This window comes from Notechis scutatus, chromosome 4 (assembly GCF_049901735.1).
Source record: "Notechis scutatus isolate UNSWTSFEM ecotype Mainland chromosome 4, rNotScu1.2, whole genome shotgun sequence".
Taxonomy (NCBI): Eukaryota; Metazoa; Chordata; class Lepidosauria; order Squamata; family Elapidae; genus Notechis; species Notechis scutatus.
Window position 1 is genome coordinate 21,653,600 of NC_142012.1, and position 25,111 is coordinate 21,678,710.

Sequence of the window (25,111 nt, forward strand, 5' to 3'; positions counted from 1 at the left end):
CCATCAAATGTTCTCTATGTAACAAATACGCTCATCATGACTGCTTGGGATTACCCGAGCAAATGATTCAATACCTAGAATCATCCAATGAGTTTCCATATCTCTGCAAATCATGCAGACCCAAACTGGATCTGTTGGAAAGAGTTGATACCATTGAAACACGAATAACGTCCCTTGACACCATAGTAGCATCCCTGGACACCTTAAAAGAAAGATTATCCAACCTTGAAAAAAAAGACACAACGCAAAAACCTGAACATCCAATAGCTACAAACCACATCTCTAACCAAAAACCACAACCCAATCCATAACCCAATCCACAAAAAAACAAGCCAGACAAATAATGATATCCCAATCCTCATCAAAGAAGCTGTTGAGCGTGAACGGAAATGTCCAAACGCCATGTTATTTGGTCTAGAGGACATCAATGATAATGATGACATCACAACTGTTCAAAACATCATCAGTGATTATCAAGCATCAACCATCTCCCCTGATGAAATATTTGACATTTCCCGCATTGGTCGAGAGCTCAAAAACAGAGATGGCTCTGTGGCCCCATGCTTCTGCAGGGTCATTTGCAAAAATGAATCAAGCAAACATAAATTCATTTACACTATAAATTCACTCGCCAAAACCAACACCAACCATAAGAACCTCCGTTGTCGCCCTGACCTAACCATACAACAACGTGCCCGCTCCCGTGTACTCCACACTGAACTCAAAAAAATTCTAGACAATGGAGAGAAGGACCTGTACATTGACTACCATGCTGACTGTATCAAAAGTAAGCCACACAACCCGCAACTCAGCTTTAACCTTCAACCACAACCCTACCTCAACCAATCCACCATTACCCAAGACGAGGCACGCACACCCCTAACTACCTCAATTCCAACTACTGCTGGCCTTAAATGCAAGCTACTCAATGCAAATAAAATAGCTGAATTTCTCCTCTTACTAAATATGGCTAAATTCAACATCATATTTGTCTGTGAAACATGGCTCAACGCATCTCTCCCTGACACCATTACCACAGTAAGAGACTATCATGTTTACCAATCAGATCGTGAAATTCATAGAGGAGGTGGTGTTGCTATCTTCTATAAAAAGTCCTTACATCTAAAAAACATCCCAGTTACCCAGGAGCTTGCTCTTCCTGAGACCATAATCTGTGAACTATCCTTAAATATCACATTTCGATTCTTACTATGTTACAGAGCACCTGATTATGACATCGAACATGTAAACAAGCTAAATACACTACTAACACTACACAATCTCCAAAGGCAGCATTCTACTCCCTGATGGTCCTGGCCCCATCCCTGCATCACATGTAGGCCCTCATCTGAGTCCTGGCTCTCCGAGACCTCAGCCATCTGCACCTACTGCCAGCGAACCACAACAGGAACATGGGCCTAAGAGTTTTACAGTACCGGCAAATAAAGGGCTGAACCAGTTCAATGTTTTTAATTCTTTGTGTCCTTTCCCCAAAGCATTTCCCAAGGGAATGTTTTGTAATGAAAGGCCATTTGATTCTTCATGATGTGCAGCTATACTGTTCCTATGGGGGTCTGAAGTGTCCTAATTTACAGGAGACAATCCTTTGGTGGAAATTAAAAATCCTTTGGTACGGATTTAAAATAAAGAACCAAAGAAGAGAGCACAGGACACTAATGATACAGATAACAGATAACAGATATTCAGAGTTGGAAGGGACCTTATAGGTCATCTAGTCCAACCCCCCACCCAAGCGGGAGACCCTACACAATTTCTGACAGATGGCAGTCCAATTGCTTCTTGAAAGTCTCAAGTGATGGCACTCCCACAACTTCCGAGGGCAAGGTGTTCCATTGGTTGATTGTTCTCACTGTCAGAAAGTTTCTCCTTATTTCCAAGTGAAAGCTCTCCTTGTTCAGTTTCCATCCATTATTCCTTGTCTGGCCTACAGAAAATAGCTTGACTCCTTCCTCTCTGTGGCAGCCTCTCAAATATTGGAAGACTGCTATCATGTCTCCCCTGGTCCTTCTCTTCACCAGACTAGCCAAGCCCAGTTCCTGCAACCGTTCTTCATATGCCTTAGTCTCCAGTCCCCTAATCATCCTGGTTGCTCTTCTCTGTACCTTTTTAGAGTCTCAACAATAGCGGTTAGTCCCAGAAAGAAAAATTATGATAGCTTCACATACACCCCATCACTCGATTTGATACAATAAAATAAGCTTTTGAAATTCTACTCATTGGAATGAGGTTCTTCTTTTCTTTATTTAGCTTTTGGGAGAAACATCTGTCTTAAACGGGCTTCATTTTATGTCTGCAGGGCTTTGGAGTTTTCTATGCTTTAATTAAATCTCATGAAGAAACTCCTCCCACTGACCTGTTGTCTTACCCTTGGGCTTTGCTAGAGTTGATAGAAGCAAACAAATTCTAGCTTACTTGTTTTTTAATTATGTTTCTGTCAGATACAAGGGACACGGTGGCTCAATGGCTGTGATGACCATTGTGATTGCATGGCACAAAAGCAACATAGTCAGATAATAAGTAGGAGTGCCTTTATTAGCTTCAACTTTGCTCCCAATGTCCTGGTTACCTTCTGGTCTGAAGAAAAACTCTCCTCTGAACTCCCTCTCCCTTGTTCTACCTCTACTCCTGCTCTGCCCAGCCAGATTTGCCCTTCCTCCACAGTCAACGGAGCCACACTCCCATTCCCTGTTCATCTTCCTCATCAGATCCAGACTCTGACAGGGGCATGACAGTGGCTAAGATGCTGGCTGAGCTTGTCAATCAGAAAGGTCAGCGGTTCGAATCCCTAGCACCACGTAATGGAGTGAGCTCCCGTTACTTGTCCCAGCTTCTGCAAGTAGAAAAGTAGGGCCACTTTGGTGGGAAGATAACAGTGTTCCGTGCACCTTTGGCATTTAGTCATGCCAGCCACAAGACCAAGGAGACATCTTCGGACAGCGCTGGCTCTTTAGTTTTCTAACAGACATGAGCACCATCCCATAGAGCCGGAAACAACTAGCACCTATGTGCGAGGGGAACCTTTATCTTTTAAGATACAAGAAATGGGGGCCCTTCTCAGGCAAATGCTTGACTTTAAAAGTTTGAAACCGAGACTCACACACATGCATTCAGTACATAATGTACAAACTGATCTGTGTGTTGTTTTAGCAGCAATTTAACTAAAGAGTAGATTCATATATTCGGAGCACTAGACCAATATCATCTGCTGACACCACCACCTCGTCAAAAGTCCCAAAGGTGCTGTTTCAAGAGGCAACTGGACTTTCTGGTTTTTCTTTGAAGACGTTTCACTTCTCATCCAAGAAGCTTCTTCAGCTCTGACTGGATGGTGGGGAATGGAAGGATTTATACTACTTGCAGACAGCTGGACATTTGCATTCTTTTAGCAAGTCATTAAAGTCACCTGGAGGTTTATCTGTGTCGTCAGGATCACTTGAGTGGTGCAAATTGGTGTGAAGCCTTCTTGGAACTGTTGAAAGGACTGTTGTCAAAATTGAACAGCCCTCTCTCAACAGAGGGGGAAGGATATCACACCATCTATCTCCAGCCTACAACATAGTCCACCCCACAAGATTCAGGTCTTCATCTATAAAGAATGAGAGGCACTGTTTTATTAAAAGAATATTACATGTAGTGCTTAACAATCATTCATTTATTGACCATTTGAAGTTACAACAGCACTGAAAAAAGTGACTAATGGCCATTTTTCACACTTAAGACCGTTGCAGCATCCTGTTCTGACCCAACCCTGTTACCAGCAAGAAAATCTCAAACAATCGCAGCAACTCAAACCTTCACAGCTTTAATCTACAAATAAACTTATTTGTAGATAAAAGATGGCTTGCAGCCAATTAGTCCAACCAGAAAAGCCTTGACAGAATTCTTCAGATAAGCCGGAGTCTCTACACACAATGCTGGGTTCTTAGAGCATTTTTGAAACCAGGCTTATATTCCCTGGAGGGAGGGGCCATTACGTTGCATCCTTACTCCCGAGTCGTCTGTGCTGCTCCAGCTGTTCTCTTCTACGAATCATCCTGTGCTCACACGCACTTGGCACAGGCTCCTCGGGAACCTCCTCATCACTGCTGCCAGTCCCCAAAATCCCTGAAAGCAAAATCCCTGAAAGTCCCGGCCCCTCATCCGAGTCCTCGCTCTCCTCCACCATCCGCACCTGCTGCTAGCTAACCACAACACATCCCCAAAGTCATGTCATCAAAATTCAGATGGTGGCAACTGGTATTTACGATGATTTCTGTGTCCCAGGTCATGTGAACATCTTTTGCGACTTTCTGACAAGCAAAGTCAATGGGAAAGCCAGATTCACTTAACAACTGTGTTATGAATTTAACAACTACAGTGGATCATTTTTGTGATCTTCAAAATCAGCTCTAGTTTCCCCTCACCCCCACACACATCTTTTTGTTACATAGATAGGATCTGACAAGGAAGAGGCATGTTTACCGGCCCAATACAAATGGCAAAAATAACTTCTTTATGTTCGGCCTTCTGGTTTCCCTTACCAGGAAGAACCAACCAACCAATCTGGGGAGTAGGATTTGACATGCTTTTAAATCCAGAATTCAGTGCCACATAATGATGGTGACTGTGAGGCTGTGTTATTCTCTTCAGGGGATCTGAAATTAATTTCTGGGAAAATGAACAAGTAAAATGCTGTGATGCATTTTCAAACGCATATGAGATCATTTTATAACCACAGACAGCTTGTACACTTTTGTTGTTTATGAGACAGTGATTTAGTGCTAATCAGATTGCATGCTTCAAAATGTTAATTGCTTGACTACAGTGCTTGAGTAGGAAAAAAAAGAAGAAAATCCTCTGTGTTATCCCCACATTGTTTTCACTTGCCTTGAAGTAAACCAGAGGATCCCTTCCATTATTCACCTCTGGGTATGAGATTCTGTTGACCAAGGGCCTAAAATTATATTGTGAAGGATATGTGAATCCCACCAACACATGATTTTGTTTCCATTTCTTATTGTTTTACAAAAGAATGATGTTTTCTCACTTTCCTCCAACTCATTGAGTTTCCTTGATTCCAAGAAAAAGAGGTGACATCATATTATGGATTTATTAAATCTAATTTTTACATGACTCAAAGTTGAGAGCAGTTTTTTTTTAAATTAACATAATTGGGAAAACATCAGAAAGATATAGAGCAACAGTCATATACATTCCACAATTTTGTTTGGTTTGGTTTTATTCTTAACTTGCTATGAGCCACAGTGGTCCAGTGGTTAGAGGGCAGTATTGCAGGCTACTTCTGCTGACTGCCTGCAATTTCAAGTTCAAATCTCACCAGGCTCAAGGTTGACTAGCCTTCCATCCTTCCAAGATGGGTAAAATGAGGACCCAAATTGTTGAGGGCAATATGCTCACTCTGTAAACTGGTTAGAGAGGGTTGTAAGGCACTGTAAAGTGGTATATAAGTCTAGGTGCTATTGTCAGCGTTCCAGCAAACCTTCATTCCAGTCAATAACTCCGAGACAGACATAACTCAAAGGTACCTATTTGGAAATAGTAACTGGCACATCTGTGGAATCTTGAAACTGAAAGTTCTGGGCTTCCTTGCAAAAGTCAAAACTACAAATCCATCCCTCCTTAGCCATTATCACATCACATATAGGACGGATGATCATTATCCGTCCTAACTTAAGATTCCCATTTCATTATACACCACACTTCAGTGACCTTGATCCAAACAAAAAAAAAATTATTTTGTCTAACTAGATATACTCAAATGAATTCCTCCCTCCCACTTTCTCAGACCCAATTGTGGCAGTGTGGGAGCATCGAATCTCAATATGGTTTCCAAAGCTGACCGCTATTGCTATTAGATCGGTCAGGGATATAAAGCTTATAATGCTGGCTGCAGTCCAGCATTGATGCATGACGGTTTCAGTCCTAAGATTCAGATTCAGTGTTATTGCTTTCAGGAGGCAGAAAACAAGTTTCCTAAAAACTGCCAAACTCCATGCATCGTTTACTTTGGAGTGAATGAGAGTCACAGTAGCCAAAGTGAAAATATTCAGAAATTAATGAGTTTTCTTGTTTGGAAAGATGCTAGGTTTATTGGTTTATTTCAGCTGCATGCCTTTATTTAGTTAATTAATTTATGGCTAACATTTCTATGTCACTCTACTGATTTCTTCCTTCAGAGAAAAAATGGGGGATTAAAAACAATACGATGCTAATAAACAGTATGTAATATAATGACATTGATCAACAGGGGTAGATACTCAGATCTAACATCCCCAAATGCCAACTTTCAGCTTTCACTTCTTGATGGAAACTCATTAGGAAGGAAGTTGTTATTCCATATAAAACCAAGCTATTCCATAAGACAGGAGGAGGACACCACTAAAGGCCTTATTTCATAGATGGGACTGTTTTGGAGACAAGACCCTCAGCAGGGCCTCTCTCCCAGACATTACCAGACTACTTGATGGATGTTAGGGTTTCCACTTCCCAATCAATCCCCAAACTATCAGATCCAATTTCACTATGTCACCCACAGAGGCGGTATTCAGCAGGTTCTGACCAATTCTGGAGAACCAGTAGCGGAAAATTTGAGTAGTTCAGAAAACCGGAAAATACCACCTCTGACTGGCCCCACCCCCATCTATTGTCTGCCTCCCAAGTCCCAGCTGATCTTCTTTTGTTGCCCTGCCCAGGAGAACAGAGTTGGAAAGCAGGTTAGTGGGGGTGGGGAGGAAATGGGATTTTGCAGTAACCTTCCCCCCAGGAGTAATGGAGATTTTATTGCATCCTTCCCCTGCCATGCCCACCAAGCCATGCCACCAAGCCATACCCACAGAATTGGTAGTAAAAAAATTGAATCCCACCACTGATCACCTGTCCTCAAAACAGTTAGGAGGACAAAAGGAAGTTTCAGAATTATGCTGGTTCCAAAGCCTGGAGAATAATGAATCTCATGGGTGGGAAAGATCATTCCTGAGAACAGGAATTGCCGAAGAGTAGGCATGCTTCCTGGGTCTCACAAGATGACATACTTTAAGTAAGGGCTCTGGAAACACACCCACTCCTCAATGGAATAAGACAACTGCAAGCTCACTTGCCAGGGGACCACTTTTCACAGGACAGTTCAACAAATACAAAAGTTAAATTAATTTCAGCCAAACCAGGGGAAATAATAATAAAATAAAGAAACTCAATCCAGAAATACAAGTTACAATAATTTTGATAAAAAATAGCCACCAATAAAAATATCTGAATGAAACAATTAATACAGAGTTGAATTGTCCTGCAGCAATTTGGCCATGGCAAGTTGGCCATGGTGAGTTGTCCTAGGTCCTCCTCTCCAAGCAGGTATAAGAGATCAAGACACTTTGTTGTCTGACAGCTGCAAAAAGGGGAAGGCCTAAAAGTAGTCAGGATTGCTAGGCATTGATATCAATGGGAAAGTATTTTGTCACCAAAGAACTTGCATGAGAAGTTTTGCTGTTGGGATTTGGAGCAGTAGAATTAGAAGCACATTGGTTCAGCCGGTTGCTAACATAAGAACACCAAATCCCCATGTGTAAAAATTCTTGCTATACAAATCTTAAAAGGAGGCCCTCAAATCCAAGAAAAGTAAGTTATGCTAATAACAGCAATTGGGGTTTTTCAAGTGTTCCTCTGAAAAGCTGAACAATACCATCAAAAGTCTGATGTGCAATTTGAGAAATGTTGTGTTTGGACAACATTTATCAGCATGTATCAATTTTGTAATAGCCCAATGATACTATTATTGTACAGAAATGGATGCTTCTTTGCTTCTATTAAATCTCTCCTTGAGATACAGTTTATTTTTCTGCTCGGTCAAATAACTCATTTTTTGTCATTGGATATTGACAATTATCTTACTGTTGCTTTGGGTCATGAACAATTCTAATAGCTAGCAATTATAGGCATATTCTTTAATTATGCAGAAAACTCCCTTCTGCAGCACATTTGCAAACCAGAGGGTATTAGTTTCTGGTATTCACACTTTTTATAGAAAGACACATATTTGTGGATGGTGTTATAAGATTTTGGTTGTTTAGTCATGTATGTCATTATGAATGAAGAAATAAAACAATTGTTTATTCAGAACTGAAATTGTTTATTCAGAACTGAAACACCCAAGTAATTTGGATATAATTTATTATGCTATTTTTAAAATAAAATAAAAATTCTAATATGTGGATATTATCTTCTGGTTTCCAAAATTGAATTAATTCATTATGAGGGAGATGAGAATACTCTGAGAATATTCAAGATGGCAGTGTTTGGATGTTTGGCAGCCAGAAGAGTTATTGTCACTAGTATTGTAGACATGCATATTATAATCAAATCATTATGCATAAGGAAGAATTCACCAGTGTTCATATTAAGCAGGAACCAAATCATCAAATGCCAATTATATGTTTGTTAACAATATGAGAGTTAAATTATCCATTATATGCTATCAACTCAATTTGCTGAAGATCTGAAGGCTATTTCTGCATGCAATGGCATACACATAGGCTGTTATTTATCATCAAGAACATGCATGCAGAAATTGGTTGGAAAAGCCAATGTGGATGCACTGAAAATAGTGTGGACACAAATTTCCCTATTTTTGGCCTCCAGGTTTCCAAATTTGAAGAGCTGGATGGTACCATCTTTCAACTGGATAGCAGTTTATAAAAGAAAGTCACAGATGAAATACCTATTCACCAGGGGTGGGATTCAACCGGTGTTACTACCAGTTCGGTCAGAGTGCATTTCTACCACACCCGCAAAACAACATCAGCTGTGCTGCCTGGACAGCTGACAAGCGCTGCAGTCAGGTGCATAGTGTTTTGAAAACACTCTTCTTTCCTGCTTTTTCAACCTCAGCTGTGCCACGCAAAGCAGCTCAGGTTGAAAAAGCAGGAAATAAAGGACAACCAAGAGCCCGGGCAGGCAGGTGAGCCAAACAGACAACCAGAAGGTTGTTGCACTGAACCGGTTCAGTGTCAGCTGCTCTTCAGAATTACTGGTTCTATAGAACCAGGCTGAACCAGTAGCATCCCACCCCTGCTTTTCACATAAAACAGGTACATATTCTAAAACGTTAAAGTACATTTCAAGCCAGTAAAAATCTTGCTTAACTCAACCAATTTCTCATGGCCCCATTGGAGCCCAGTTGGGAAGAGAAGGAGAAGTTGGGACTGGGACCATCTGACAGGGATGACACATCTCCCTTGGCATGTTTGGAGAGGCCAGGGGCTGAGGACAATGCTGTCCTGTGCCCCTCAGGCATTGGAGGAGGTGGTCGACCAGACAGAGAGCTACCTGCCTGCGCAGACACAAGGAAGGATCGGCTGCTGACAGGCAGTGGTTCTGATAGACAACAGATCTCCTCTGATGAGGAACAGCTGTCTCCTCCACTTGATCCAAGGGCAAGGAGAGAAGAATATGGGCAAGCCCAGAGAAGGGCTGCAAGACTACTTGGGAAGAGGTCACTCCACCCCTCCTCACAAGGAACATCTGGAGTGGAGAAACCTAAGAAGAAATCATTGGGAGGTTTTTTTTATATTTATTTATTTATTTGATTTGTCAATCGCTTACAAAATAATAGGTATAAGTATATACATAGTTTTGAATACATGAAATGGGTACATATAAGAAAAATAAAAGAAACAATAGGACAGGGACGGTAGGCATATTGGTACACTTATGCATGCCCCCTACAGACCTCTTAGGAAAGGGGTGAGGTCAATAGTAGACAGCCTAAGGTTAAAGTTTTTGGAGTTTGGGGAAGACACCACAGAGTCAGGTAGAGTATTCCAGACATTGACCACTCTGTTGCTGAAGTTGTATTTCCTGCAATCAAGTTTGGTGCGGTTAACCTTGAGTTTGTATCTATTGTGTTGTTATGGTTGAAGCTGAAGTATTCATTGACAGGTAAGTCATTGAGTTAGTCTTTGCCAGGAACAAGTGATTGCTTTATCTTTACACTCCCTCAGCTTTGACTCATGCCTGTTCTGCTATTTGCCTTGCCTTGCTTCAAAGATTGTTCTTCACCTTTTGTCTTGGCCCTTACCCTTGTCTTGAAGATTGCTTTTGGCCTTTGCTTCACTATACCCTTAGAATGGCCTCTTGCCTTGGATCTTTTCTTTGCCCTGAAGACTATCATTGTCTTGTGCCTGGACTCTGCCTTGTAGACTGGACCTGGAACCCTGGTCCTTGCCTTGTGAGCATGCTCATACTCTGTGGACTTTATTTGTAGTATAGGGGCTGTTGTTTGGGGGACTGAGGGTGGCTGCATTCAGGGTAGTACGGGAGTGGAGGCTTACTGATCATTGGAGGGCCATTTGCTAGACCATTTGTTGAGGTAAATAACGGATTTGCCTTGACCACATGGGTCATAACACAACTTTAAAACTGTTATCCAAAACTCAGATTTTACAGTCCCAATAGAAAATGCAGTTTCAGATTTGGGACTCAGGGTGTTAGATCACAGTACACAGTACACAGTTTATTTATATAAGAACTATATAGATAAAACAATGCTGCAATGCATGTCATTAATTATCATGAGCTAATGGTTGTCTATATGGCCAAGCATTGCACAAATATCTGCATAGATCACGAGATCTGTCAGCTTCTTGCAAAATGATGATCAAGTCCATGAACTATTGTATCGAGACCATCTTATTTGAAGGTCATATCAGGAAATAAAGCTAGAAGTAAAATACAAGAGCACCACCTTATGGTTTTAACCTGATTTATATAAAATGTATAAAAGTCCTGATTATGACTGCATTCCATTTTGTCTAACCACACAAAGCACTTAGACCACAACAAAGCACAGCAAACAAAATTAAAACAAAAAAAAAACAAAAGCGGATCATCATCAGCCTCTTCATTGAAATCCCTTGTTTTCTTCATTCAGGTAAAAATAATTTAAGAAAGAAAACTTTTGTTTGGAATTAAATCTTATTTCACACTTTACAATCATATTTCATAATTTAATAGGATTGGAAACACAAAGGAGGAGGTGCAATTCTAATTATCTAGCCAAAGCAACAGGACATGTGTCCCATATTTACTGTTTTTAGCTATAAATCTTCTTATGCTGTAGTGTGGGCAGCCTCAGTAATAGAGTAGCATAATAATTACAATCAACAATGCTTTGATTTCTAATTTGGCTGAGAACTTTCTGGAAGCTCCTATCAGAAGCTAGTGACGAATGGGATTTAAAGTCCTAGAAACATGACTGTGGTTTGTTCACTCCCCATTTCTGATAAGGGCAGGTTCAAATTCTCTCCATTGTAGCATTTTATACCCATTAATTATGGATAAATAATGAATTATGAATCTTGTTAATAAAAAAACAGCAGAAATGTTTACAGGGCTGCTAAATAGCAATGCTCAAAACATCAGCAACCACGTTTCAGTAATTTAGAAGTGCAGAGGGAAAAAATGTCATGATATGTTGGCACAAGAGCTCTAAAAGGAAATAAAGGTCATGTTTAAATCCAAAAAGATTAAGCTTTACCTCCTTTATAAACATAACTTCCATTTAATTGTATTGTTGATTGTCCTGATTGTACAGAGTAAAACCTTCCCTCTCCTCCCAAAAAATTATGCGAATCTTTCACATTTACATTTGAAATTTGGCCAGAAAGAATCAGTTTTTCCTACTCCAAGCAGTAAAGTATCAAAAGCAATGATAAGATTTTCCTTCTTGTGTTATAAGAAGTTTCTCTCATGTGATGGAAATATCATTAGCCTGGGGAACAAACTGGTGAAAGGAAGGGAAGGGAAGGGAGGGGAGGGGAGGGAGGCGAGGGAGGAAGGAAGGAAGGAAGGAAGGAAGGAAGGAAGGAAGGAAGGAAGGAAGGAAGGAAGGAGGGAGGGAGGGAGGGAGGGAGGGAGGGAAGGAAGGAAGGAAGGATGAATTATTCCTTTTGTTAACGAAGACATTTTGAGGAAGAAGAGATGAGTTATTGACAAGATTGTGTTTATGTTCTGATTAAAATCAAATCCAGTACCTGTCAATAGTGGTGTCCAAAAATAAAATAAAAGAATGACCAAGAATTTGTGGGTCTGACAACATTGCAGTACACCTTTGCTACATCTGCCACTGTATCACAAGAGTCAATAATTGGTAATGTAAGTGGGAATTATTTAGAAGGGGAGATGTCATAGCAATAGTAGTTTGGAAAGGTCATCCTGGGATTCTAATATCATTTGTAACTATCAGAATTGTTGTGCCCAGGGTGTCTTTGAAGGGAAATTGAAGATAGTCCATTTTTCTTTTACCAATTAGTCATGCCTACCTAATTCCATCTGCATAATAGTATCAGTCTCTGTCTAAAAAGGAAATTGTTTCCTGCCTGAGGGTTCTTCACTTCTTAAGTAGTATAGTACTACCTCCTATTTGGAGGTAGTACTATAATATCAGAGGTCTTCAACCTTAAACACTCAAAGACCCATTTGGACCCGTTTCCCACATAAAAGAAAACACAAAACCATGCCTACCCAGGTTTTGTGGCTCCTGGTGTTTTCTGTGGGAAATGGGTGTCTCTCTCTCTCCCTCCCTCCCTCCCTCCCTCTCATTTCTGTTTTTTTGTGTTTTACCTTCTCAGGCCAGGCAGGGAGTGACTGGGAGGGGAGGGTGAGGGCTGGGGCCAGCCACTGGTAGGATCACCCAACAGGGAACCAAAGCAGAAGGCCCAAAGAGCTGCATGAGGCTCCAGAGCCGCGGGTTGCTGATAGCCATACTATATTGTGCAAACCTTTGGCCACCTTGGGGATACAATTTAGAGGAATGGGGAGCACATCAAGTAACAAAAGTAAATATTTCATCCTCCTACAAGTTCAATGAAGCTCCTACTGGACATAAAGATGTTCTATGTACTGTAAACTAAAAAAAATACCCCTCATTTTTTAAACTTAGAATGTACAATACAATATCACACCTTTCCTAGAAGAGTGGAATCTCAGATTTAAAAATGGCCCTGCAAACATATGAATGTACAACTAATTACATTGTAAACGATTTCTGAGTCTATTATATGATCTACATTCCTCTTATTACAGAGCTTTATGCTTTAAAAAAAAATAGGCTGTTCAACATAAGAACCCTAGATCAATAAGTCTTTGTCAAATAATTTAGCCTGTTACATCCTTCCTGCCCTTTACACACTTCAATTATCTTCAAAGCCTAGTAACTACATTCTGACATATAGTACTTGCTGAAATATCTTCTGTTGAAATACACTTAGCATGCCATTTAGAATATTTCATTAGGGACAAGCTTCTTGTAACAAGCAAGTGTTCTCCTAAAGATGAGTCAAGGTATGGTAGACCTGGGGTCTCCAACCTTGGCACCTTTAAGCAAAGCTGGCTGGAGAATTCTGGGAGTTGAAATCTACCAGGCTTAAAGTTGCCAAGATTGTGCTACCTAGTGAGATTTGATCTCCATTTTGCTTTATCTTGCTTTGTGGTATTTCCCTGGTTGAAAAGATCCACTTTGGGCATTATAGTATTGTGAGAAAGCTGGGAAGGCATAGAATTGCCAACAACATGGAATGCATCTGAAATCAATTCCAATTTAGTACGTCTGAAAAGTTGTTGTTTGGATAAATGGATGAAGGAATGCAGTGTAAGTTCCCTTAAGCTCCTAGAGCAGGGCTGTCAAACTTGCAGCCCATGGGCCAGATGCATCACGCACTTGCCACACCCATGCCCAGTTTAGTGAAGGGGGAAAAAGTCACGATATATCATGTGGTGCTGCCATGACGATGCTAGTTTGACACCCCTTTCCTAGAGGAATAAAGAATAAGGAATAAGGAATAAGTAGGGGGCATGCATAAGCGCACCAACGTGCCTACCATCCCTGTCCTATTGTTTCTTTTATTTTTCTTACATGTATCCATGTATTCATAACTATGTTTTTACTTATACCTTTAATATTGAAAGCAATTGACAAACCAAATAAAATAAATTAATTAATTAATAAATATCTAATTAAACAATTAATTCAAGTAGTAGATGGTTCAAAAACTATGTGTCACACTCCTCTCAGTTCTTTTATGAGAGATTGCCAAGCCTATTCTAGAATTCTTGAGTTTAGTCCCATGAATTACTATGGAGTAAGATTAACTACTTCCTAAAGGAGATTCTCTAACTTTTATTAAAACAATTAACTGGATTTAAATACCTCTTTCTACATGTTCTTAGTTTATTGGTTTGGTTTTCAGTTTTATCTTTTCATTACGTTTTTACACTATAAAAGTGATGGAAACTAAAATGTCTTTTGAAGCACCGTACATAATTAATTAAATTAAACATTTCATACAAGGGTTCCTTATACTGCTTTTCAGACCATCATTGTTCCCCTAATGTGGTATACAATACTTTGTTTTGCAGCCTCATTGTATTTGCACTTAAATGTTGTTAGTTGAGAAGTCATGTCCAACCCATCGCGACCCCATGGACAACATTCCTCCAGGCCTTCCTGTCCTCTACCATCTTCTGGAGTCCATTTAAGCTCACGCCAACTGCTTCAGTGACTCCATCCAGCCATCTCATTCTCTCTCGTCCCCTTCTTCTTTTGCCCTCAATCATTCCCTGCATTAGGCTCTTCTCCAGTGAGTCCTTCCTTCTCATTACGTGGACAAAGCATGTGAGTTTCATCTTCAGGATCTGGCCTTCTAAAGAGCAGTCAGGGTTGATCTCCTCTAGGATTGACCGGTTAGATTGCCTTGCAATCCAAGGGACTCACAGGAGTCTTCTCCAGCACCATAGTTCAAAGGCCTCAATTCTTTGGTGCTCAATCTTTCTTATGGTCCAACTTTCACAACCATACATTGCAAGTGGGAAAACCATAGCCTTGACTATACACACTTGCACCTAAGTACACATGCCCAATTACTCATCCATCTGGGGGCTTCATATCACACAACATTTCTGAGTATGTAAATTCAAACTCAGCAAATGTGACTAGCAAGTCTTTGTGATAGTAGGGGCTAATAAGCACAGCAAAGCTAATAAGCACAGCCTCATTCCCTCAATACCTGAAGTTTCAACTGAAAGGATTATACCACAGAAAGTCTATTTAGTCTACTGTTTCAGTCCAAGAGAAACAGTTAGTGGTCAGGATCAAAGCAGCAGAAAGTACTTACAGCAAAGTCATTAAGCAAAAGCACTGTCAATATTCCAAGGAAATGGGATAACTTTGGCATTTAAGGTCGTAAAGATTCTATTTCTGGCAAAGATCAAAGTTTTCAAGGTCAGAATAAAGAAATGTTCTAACATTTAACTGATGTCAAGTAAAGATATTTATATTGAAATCTCCTGTCTCTTACCTGTAAAGAACTAGTGCTAATTAAAATTTATTTTTTAGAAATTGAGCAAATCCATCATTATTCCCAAGTAAACTACTACTTCCAAGGCATTCTTCATAGAGTCTGGGACCATTTTTTTCTGTCTGCTGTTTGACTCTTAATCCAGTAATATCACTGTTCTTATATGACAAAAAAACTTATCTTGGCACCTGAATGATTGGAGAGTTGATTCAGTAAAAATGGTTGTGCACAATCAGTGTTGGTCTTAACATAGTATAACAAGATGGAAGATTTTTTGTTCAGTTCCTTCGATCCCATTTTCTCAGTGTGGAAAAGAACTTATTTAGAAGGTCAAAAATGTACATCTTTCAACCTTTTGGACAAAAATAGTTTTCAGAAAGAAAATGTATACAAGGAATAAGGGTGGTGAGCAATCCTTGGAAGTAGAATTGCACCAAAAGATGCTCAAAATAATAACTCTTTAATTGTAGTACACAGACATTTCAAAAAGCAAAATACCTTGAGCCAGTCTTGGGAAGTTTTCAACTATGCCTAAATGTATTTTGAGATATTATTCAGTTAAATAACTCAGTAGCATTAAAGAAAGATGCAACTTAATGGAGTTGGAGTAAACAGCATTGGGAAGACTATTTACATTTTTACAAATACATACCATCTTCTGACCATGCATAACTGAACTCTTATAATTATTTTAATGTATTAAACAATGTACCTTTTGTGTTGCATTGGCCCCTTGTAAGTGTATCAAAGGGTGTAATAAATAGTATTGTTTTATTTACTTTTTCCTTTACCACCATACAAAAAGATAAATAATGTAGAGTACTGCAGTTGCATAGTCCTGTATAGCAATTTCATCTAATATTCATCTACATAGAATGTCTGAGTTCAAAGCAGAATAATAATCAACAATGGGAAAAGGCCATTTGCTGAAGATACTTCATTGTGGGAAATAAACTAAGAGACTAGATCATTTATTGCACTAAATGTTGCCTTCTATATGTATTGCTACTGCAGTTTTCAGATTTCCTAATGTTTGCATTGTTTGAGAATTCTGGGAGTTACATTCCTGGGTGGATGATGAATCAAGACATTCTTCTATATGAATGAGCCAGTTATATCGAAGAGGCCCCAGTAGCAAAAATAAACAAATCTAAGAATAGATCAGTGACCCATCTGGACCAGCATTCTGTCCTATAATGTGGCTACTTTATGTACCTAAACACTAACAAAATAGTGATTGCCTTCTTTCACTTTTGCTCCCTAGCCCTGATGATCTTGCTTAAATAAATTTCATCAGAGTAGACCTTTCAAAAGAGAAAAAAAATGAAGTTACAGCTATGCTTCTGCCAAACAAAACATTATATGAGAAGTCACATATGAACATCTGCTATTATCAATCAAACATTGAAAATTTTGCAATGATTGTATAGCATCCTATATAGTAACTTACTTTTATAAAAAATATTTCAAGTGTGTGAAAAGTATAGAATTATAATAAAAAATACCACAAAAAAACTAAATGAATCTTTAAAAAAAAAACCCTCATTACTTGATGCAAGTTTCTTCCAAGAAGAAATCCCTTGCTATTTTATGTTGATATGATAGAACAGTGCAGAAACTGGAAAAATGTACCTCAGATACGAATTAAATACGTTTGTTGTCCTTTCTCTAATTTAATTTAAATTTTTCCCCAATATAAGCATTTTTACATATAGCTTTAAGTTCATTTTGCCAATATCAAGTTATATTTCCTTTTATTATTTCTGAAAGCAATAGTGAAAAAGCGTCTGCAGTTATTTGAAATCCTGTGCAGTAAAACAGATGGCCACATATGATGAAAACCTATATTTCATTTCAAGCCTTTGGCAATGAGAGCATAGATTGAATCCATGCATTGACATTAAAAATTGCCAAGAAGCTAAACTGAGTTTGCAATAGCTCTTCAAAAAATCAATCCTCCCCCCAAAAAAAACCAATCCCCAAACTTTTACCAACAATTTTATGTGATTCAATTCTGAAACCTAAAGACTTACTATAAGTACTCCCCCCAAGCTGGGAGAAAAAAGGGAGTATTTTTCCTTGGTAAGGTAGAAGGAAGGAAGTTGCTGTAGAAATGGGGAAGAACATGGGTTTGAAAAACATTGAAAAATTACTGAGCTTCTCAGATGAGAGAGGAAACTATCAACCATTCCTAAAATTAATTTTCTCTGACTGCAAACACAATTTTGGGAAATGCCCTGATGCCATCCTCTTTAGATTAGTATCTGAGATTCATGATTCATCAAAGAAAATCCTGCATTAGACAATGTTTTGCCATTTTTGTTTTTGTTGCCAGTCATGCATTTGGAATAAAATAATGGGAAATAAAGGGAGACACAGACTGGACAACCTGAATGTATTTCCCCAGTAAATCAGTGGGATCTAAACTTAGCATACTAAGCCTAGATCTAGCCCAATCTATACCCAATAGGTTGTGAATTTCTGTCTATGGAGATGGACAGGTGATGGCAAAGAAAGATTTAGAATTTTATTTTAAAGCCCATATGCTGCTTTTCTGTTTGAAACCAATGACCAAAGCAGCTAGTGAAAGAGTTACAGCACACAGAAATCAAACCCAGCAGCAATAGAAGAATAACTACAGCAGCAAGAGATCAAATAAAACCAGCAGAAAAACATAAGATACTTTTTATGACCATTCAAAACACTGACTCAAAGACACTAAATAAATAAGTACCGGGTATCCTTCAGCAAATACATCCTGAGAAATTGCAGGCTGATAACGAACTGCCATTTATCAGATTAAAAATGAAGAAGAAAAGTCATCTAAGAATCTGTAGAATTTTTTTCATCTCCTAATTGGTAATAAATACCAACATTGTTCAAAATCCAATGAGCTCATGTTAAATCTCATGTTATTGTGCTCAGAACAGGTGTTCTTAAATCATGCCCAGGAGCATCACAAAACAGCTGCTAAAATTCTTCTACCTCTCTACTCTAAAGAAGGGATTGTGTGGATTAAATCCATCTATGATCATATTAGGTGCTGGAAATAAAAGGATGAATAGCTGGAGATGGCTTCCAGCATTGTCTTCTGCTAAATGACCTCCAGCTGTTGCTGTTATCTGATACCATCAAGTGCTGTTTGACTTTTTTTTTATTCCCATCTAGATAAGTGAAGACAAAAACACAAGAGATGAGAAGGAAATAAAAACTGAGGATTACAGTTATGTCTCTATGATGAGCTCAGATTCTCATTCTAACGGGCTTGGTAAGTTTCTAAAATGGAACATTCCGCTATTCATTTATGATTATATTTTTTTAAAGTTTAATTCTTCTATAATATTGTTGAATATATGCATCAATACAATTTATATGTATTACTTTCCCAGAGATAGAGTCAATATATGGTAGACATTTCTCCACAATATTAATGGACATTCCAAATGTTTTAAATTTCTAAGTGACTTCAAGATTGTGGAAGACACCATGCCTACCTATGCTTACTCAGTTTGTTTGTTTTTTTCTTGCATTTGTGTAATTAGTGATTGAGTGGTGTGCTAGCCTAGAGATGGAGCTTTTGCCTCACAATCAGGAGGCTGTGAGTTTGATCCTAGGTAGAGGCAGACATTTCTCTCTCTGAGCACACTGAGAATATAACTCCGCATTGGTGACAGGAAGGGCATCTGGCCAGTAAACACTCAGCTCCATTCAGTTGCCCAGACTCCACCCTGCAAGGGATTATGGGGTCATTAAAAGAAGATGATTTGTGTCCATAAAGTGCAGAGTTCTCAGTAATTCACATTTTTCTCCCAATGGCAAAATTTATTCCCGTTAAAGGCGCTAAATTGATAGGTTGGCAACCTAGTCTGTTAAAAATAAACAGGCACAACTGCATAACTTATAGGTTACTCTTGCATTTCTGCTACCGTGCATTCAGAATTGGACAGGATTAGGGTGGGAATAGAATGTTGCATTTCCACAGTCATTTAACATCACATGTTTGTCTATGTTGTTTAGAAATGTTACAAACCAATGAGAGCCTTTTCTATTTGTTGATAAATATTTTAAATGTTTCCTCACTGAAGTTAGAGATGTGACAGCTTTCCACTATACCATATTCATTCATGAAAGTTTAATTAGCATTGTGACTGTTTCTCTGTAGAAATCCGTAAGAAAATGTAAAATGCTTCCAGATGGTTATTTTAAATGAAAGAATAATGTATTCTCCCAACATTAACAGGCAGTCCAAGCATAGAAGAACCACCTGGAGCCTGTTTGGAAATCCAGAAGAAGAAAGGGATGAATGCTGATGCAGAACCAAAAGAATATAATGAGGAAGGAATGGTGGAAAAAGAAGAAGGAAATAAATTAGAAAAAAATGCATTTCACTTGAGAAATAGTTGCTACAGCTTGTATAGTAACATACTTAGGGATGTCCCAGAAGCAAAGAGTGAAAACGTCAGCTTCTCAGAGGGACCACCCTTGCCACCTCGAAATCAATTACTTGCCAGTAAACAAAGTGAATCTTTCTACTTGTATACAGGTATAGACTCGTGGTATAACACAAAACATTTATAGCAAAATTGCATAAATATTCAAGATCCCAGCTACATCAGATCAAAACCACATGTATTCCCTCATTCTCTGCTGAACAGAGTCTGATCCAGGAAACTAATTAGCAGACCAGAAAAGTTAGATCATACTCCATGGCAGCTTCCTAATTATTTTACTTTATTTTGATTTGATTTGTCAATCGCTTACAAGATAATAGGTATAAGTATAAACATGAATAAGAATACAGGAAATAGGTACGAATAAATGGGGACAAAAGGATAGGGATGGTAGGCACGATTGTGCACTTATGCACGTCCCTTACAAACCTCAGTACCATTGATGGCCCTATCCCCATTACACTTATTGATATCCCTACAGCAGGGATGTCAAACTCAAGGCCCAGGGGCCAGATCTGGCCTGCGGGGTGCTTAGATCTGGCCTGCGGGGCCATCCTGGAAACAGCAAAGGACCGGCCCGCGATGCCTCTGCCAGCAAAAACAGAGCTTGAGAAGGCCTCGTTTTTACTGGCAGGGGGTTACAGAAGGCCTTCACAGCTGAAAACTGAGCTCTGAAGCCTGTTTTTGCTGTCAGTGTGCTCAGGCCACCACAGGCACCCCCGACACAAGTGATGTCAAGCTAGCCATGCCCACGCTGGCTACACCCACCCTGGCCCCCCAAAGTCAAACACAACCCTGATGCGGCCCTCAATGAAATTGAGTTTGACACCCCTGTTCTATAGGATCCTGAAGGGAATGCTCTTGCATTGGAATAGGAAATAGCTAGCTGTTGTATTTACTGTATAGGAATTCATTCAAATATTCATAAGAATTGCACTGATGCACAATGTATAGTGATACTGGGAACTGAAGAAGTGTCGAGGACAAGCATGACATGATAGACATTAAATGGGTCACCCTGTAATCATGCCCAATTTTGTGGCCCATTTTTTTGCAGCCACAATCATTAAACAAACATTTTTCACAACCCTGTGAGGTGGATTGGTCTAAGAGAGAATGATTGACCTAAAGTGACCCAGTCAGCTTTCAATGGCTAAGACAGGATTTGAACTCATGGTCTCCTGTTTTCAAGGCTGGTGCCTTAACTACTAGACCAAACTAACTCCCTTTGGTCTCTCTAGACCAGGGGTATCAAACCCACATCGTCACGGCAGTGTCATGTGACATATTGGGATTTTTTTTCCCCTTCACTAAACCGGGTGTGGGCATGACCAGCACATGGCGCATCCGGCCCACAGTTGGGATTTTGACAGCTTTGCTCTAGACCAAATATGGTTTCCTCTCAGAGTCTTAAAAGAATCCTATTTCTATAAATTTGTCTGCACAGATGGAAGATAGATTTAAAAGGCTATTGGAAAGAATCTGCCATGGCTTGCTTTAATACCAGATTTGCACATGTCTGCATTGCGCTTGAACAAATTTGGGTGTCATGCAACAACTTGAAGCAGTTACATCCCCAAAATGAAAGCAAATCCCTCTGAACTCCTTCTGAATAAATCAGTCTAATTATACAGTGTTTCCATGAAACATCAGGGTAGTTTCATCTTTGGGAAAGTATCTGTAATTAGTCATCTTTCTCCTTTTTGGGAGAGCAATTTGCAAAACACTCTGCAAAATAGCTGAAATATCAACTGGATTCATCCCTTGCTCTAGATAGATAAATAGATAGATAGATAGATAGATAGATAGATAGATAGATAGATAGATAGATAGATAGATAGATAGATAGATGGAGATGATGATAGATAGATAGATAGATAGATAGATAGATAGATAGATAGATAGATAGATAGATGATGGATGGTAGATAGATAGATAGATAGATAGATAGATAGATAGATAGATAGATAGATAGATAGATAGATAGATAGATAGATAGATAGATAGATAATATATAGGTAAGTAGAAGATAGATAAATGATAGATGCATGTATGTCAATCATTCTTATTCAGCTGTTAGGATTAACAACTCATTTTTTAGGCAAAGTCTTGTTAAATGAAACCATGACTAAGATTATGATCTTAATGTCAGCTTTCCTTTGCTTTATAGACCTGTGAAGTTTGTAAATGTGAGGATTTGGTCAAAGTTATTTTTTCATTGTTGTTTTAACTGCAAACTGTTCACTAAACAAATTAGTCAATAAACGAAGGTTACATGTCATTACAAAGGTCCACATTAGTAGACTTTTGTCAAAACTTTCATTCAGAGTTGTGCTTAATGACATTAGTGTCATTCTTTTCGTTTCAGCCTTGAAAAGAGTGGAAGGCCAAGTGGAAAAGAAGGGGACAGAAGGAGAGCCTAAGATAAATGATTATTCTGATGAAATAGATGAGGAAGATCCCTACACCTCTGCTGTAGTAAATGATGGTGTGTATGATGCCATTATGGAGAATGAGTTTCAAGAGCAAAGGAAAGATGGTGGATCCTTTATTATGCATCGGCCACCAGCACCTGCCCCACGTCCGTTGTCTGCTGCTGTGAGAGAGGAGAGCACTTCTTACATAGCTCAAGGTAACATTCATTGTCATTCAGTGTTCAAATGCTTTGATGAACTTTTGCTGGAAATAAACTTCCACTTATTTATTTCTGACCATCTGTCAGACTTCAGCACAGTAATAAATCTTGACTTTCCAAACACCTCAGCAACACCACATTCAGCAACTTGCTTATAGAAGCACCTCACAGATGCAAAAGACAGCCAGATGTTCTTGCAGACAAAATGGAAGTCATATGGGTTATGCAGAAAACCTGCCTATTACCGAGCACAGAAATCAAGTCCAGTTCCAGAGATATAAAGAAGGTCACACATCTAGCAAAATTTACATGTAGGCAAATTGGTGCTCTCCAGATATTTGAACTTCGTCTCTTAGTAATTCGTGCTGAAGTAACCAATGGCAATGAAAAATGGGAATTGCAATTCAAAACATCTGGATAGTATCACCTTCCCTCTCCATACTTTACATGGAAGAGGGGAATCACAGTTCTCTACATTGTGAAGCTTATAGTAAGAAATAGTAGAAACAAACTTTGGGTCACTAAGTCAAGTGAGCATGAGGTTTTTCTAAATTCTGGGCTAAAGAAATTTGCCAACAGTGAGAATCACACATATTAGAACAAATGCAAAGTACATAGACTTTACTGGCAACCCAACCCATTAACCAGTTAGAATGGTAAAACCATTAACACAGCGAGCAAACAAGCAAATTGAATTATGCTAATTTATACAGTAAGTGGATTACTTAGTGCTTTCTGAGCTTGGTTATTTTCTTGCAGATGTTTCATTACCAAATTAGATAACATCATCAATACAAGTAAGGATTGGGGTTTGCTCTCATTTTATATACTAGTGGTTGCCCTGTCAGTGTTGGTGGGAATGGGTTTTGATAATTCCTCGATTAGGCTTTTATTTACTGTTAGCTTTATTTATATGTAGCTTTATTTTGAGGATAATTATGTCCATTTATCTATCATGATTTCCCAGAGGTCTAATATGAGCTTGTGAGAATAAAATGTTGAGGATTCCCAACTTACTTAAAAATCTAAAATTCTTTGGAGAAAAAGAAAAAAGTTTGCTTGGAGCATAAACACCAGAGGTTCAGCAGGTTCTGACCAGTTCTGGAGAACCGGTAGCAGAAATTTTGAGTACTTCAGAGAACCAGCAAATACCACCTCTGACTGGCTCCACCCCATCTATTCTCTGCCTCCTGAGTCCCAGCTGATTGACTGGGTCTTCTTTTGTTGCCCTGCACAGGAGAACAGAGCTGGAAAGCAGGTTAGTGGGGTGGGGAGGGAATGAGATTTGCAGCAACCTTCCCCCAGGAGTGGGGAGAGAAAGGGAATTTTACAATATCCTTCCCCTGCCATGTCCACCAAACCATGCCCACAGAATCGGTAATAAAAAAAATTTGAATCCCACCACTGATAAACACCTATAGATAATCTGTGATGCCACCATTTTCTGTTTTAGCAAGGAAACTACTGTTCATATGTAGGTTGAAGGAAGCAAAGATGACAACAGAGATGAGTGGCAGGGTGAGGCATGACGAGGCAAATGAGCTGCGCATGCCCAAAGGGAGCGTCCAGCCGGGGCAGGGCTAGGGTTTTCCAGGCCGACCTCACAGGCCAGATCTAACCTTCTCACAGGCCAGATCTGGCCCATGGGCCTTGAGTTTGACACCCCTGATCTATCCCCTTTCCATTTTTAAGATGTGGTGTTTTTTTTATTTCTATTGTTCATTAAACTATTATAACATTAGGTCCAATTTTATGGTGTCAGGCAGGGGTGGGATTCTACAGGTTCGCACCTATTCACTAGAACCGGTTGTTAACATTCTAAGCAGTTCGGAGAACCGGTTGTTAGAAGAAATTACTGGCCTAATCCTGTAAGGAAGGCAGGAAGGAAACATTCTGGTGTTGCTTACAGAAACTGCCTCTCCATTAATTCTTTTTTTTTTTTTTTAATAAAAGTTTTATTGATTTTAACAACAAATAAAAACACATAAAACATAAAACATAACATAAAAACATCATCATTCTTCATAAATTTACAGACAGTGTATCGGTTGGTTTATCACTCCTTTTTGTGCATCTATTTCATAGTCATCATAATAATTATGTTACATAATAACTCATATTATCAATCAACAATTATATATCCTAATATCCTTATTAAACAATCATTTGACTATAATTTAACTAATTCATGCTTAAGCGAGATAACTATAATTTAATTAATTTATAACAAATCGTAAAATCATACCAAATCTATCTTAATATAATATTCTAAAAATATTATCAAAACCAAAATATATATATATTCTATTATTATATTGTTTTATCTAACCATTGATAAAAAAGATCCCAAACTTCATAGAATTGTTTATCTTCTTGTTCTCTAATTTCAAATGTCAATCTACTCATTTCAGCACATTCCAATATTTTCTTAATAATTTCTTCCTCTAATGGTATTTTCTCATTCTTCCAATTTCTAGCAAATACAATCCTAGCCGCTGTTAACACATTTACAATCAAATACTTTAAGTTTTTATTAAATGTATCAGGTAAGATTCCCAATAGAAAAATCTCTGGTTTCAAATCTATATGTTTTTTGTCATTTCTTCCAACCATATGCGAATTCTAGTCCAGTATTTCCTGGCCTCCTCACAAGTCCACCA

General features: G+C 38.8%; 1 protein-coding gene across 2 annotated transcripts in view; it reads left to right on the top strand.

Moving 5' to 3' along the window:
• The window catches only part of BANK1 (B cell scaffold protein with ankyrin repeats 1), a 183,051-nt gene that overhangs the window by 140,696 nt on the left and 17,244 nt on the right, over positions 1–25,111 (top strand). For both annotated transcript variants that reach the window (XM_087962904.1, XM_026672701.2), the window contains 3 exons: positions 18,534–18,633; positions 19,606–19,908; positions 22,185–22,448. In XM_087962904.1, the coding sequence (XP_087819030.1) occupies positions 18,534–18,633; positions 19,606–19,908; positions 22,185–22,448 (667 nt within the window). The remainder of the gene's footprint in view (positions 1–18,533; positions 18,634–19,605; positions 19,909–22,184; positions 22,449–25,111) is intronic.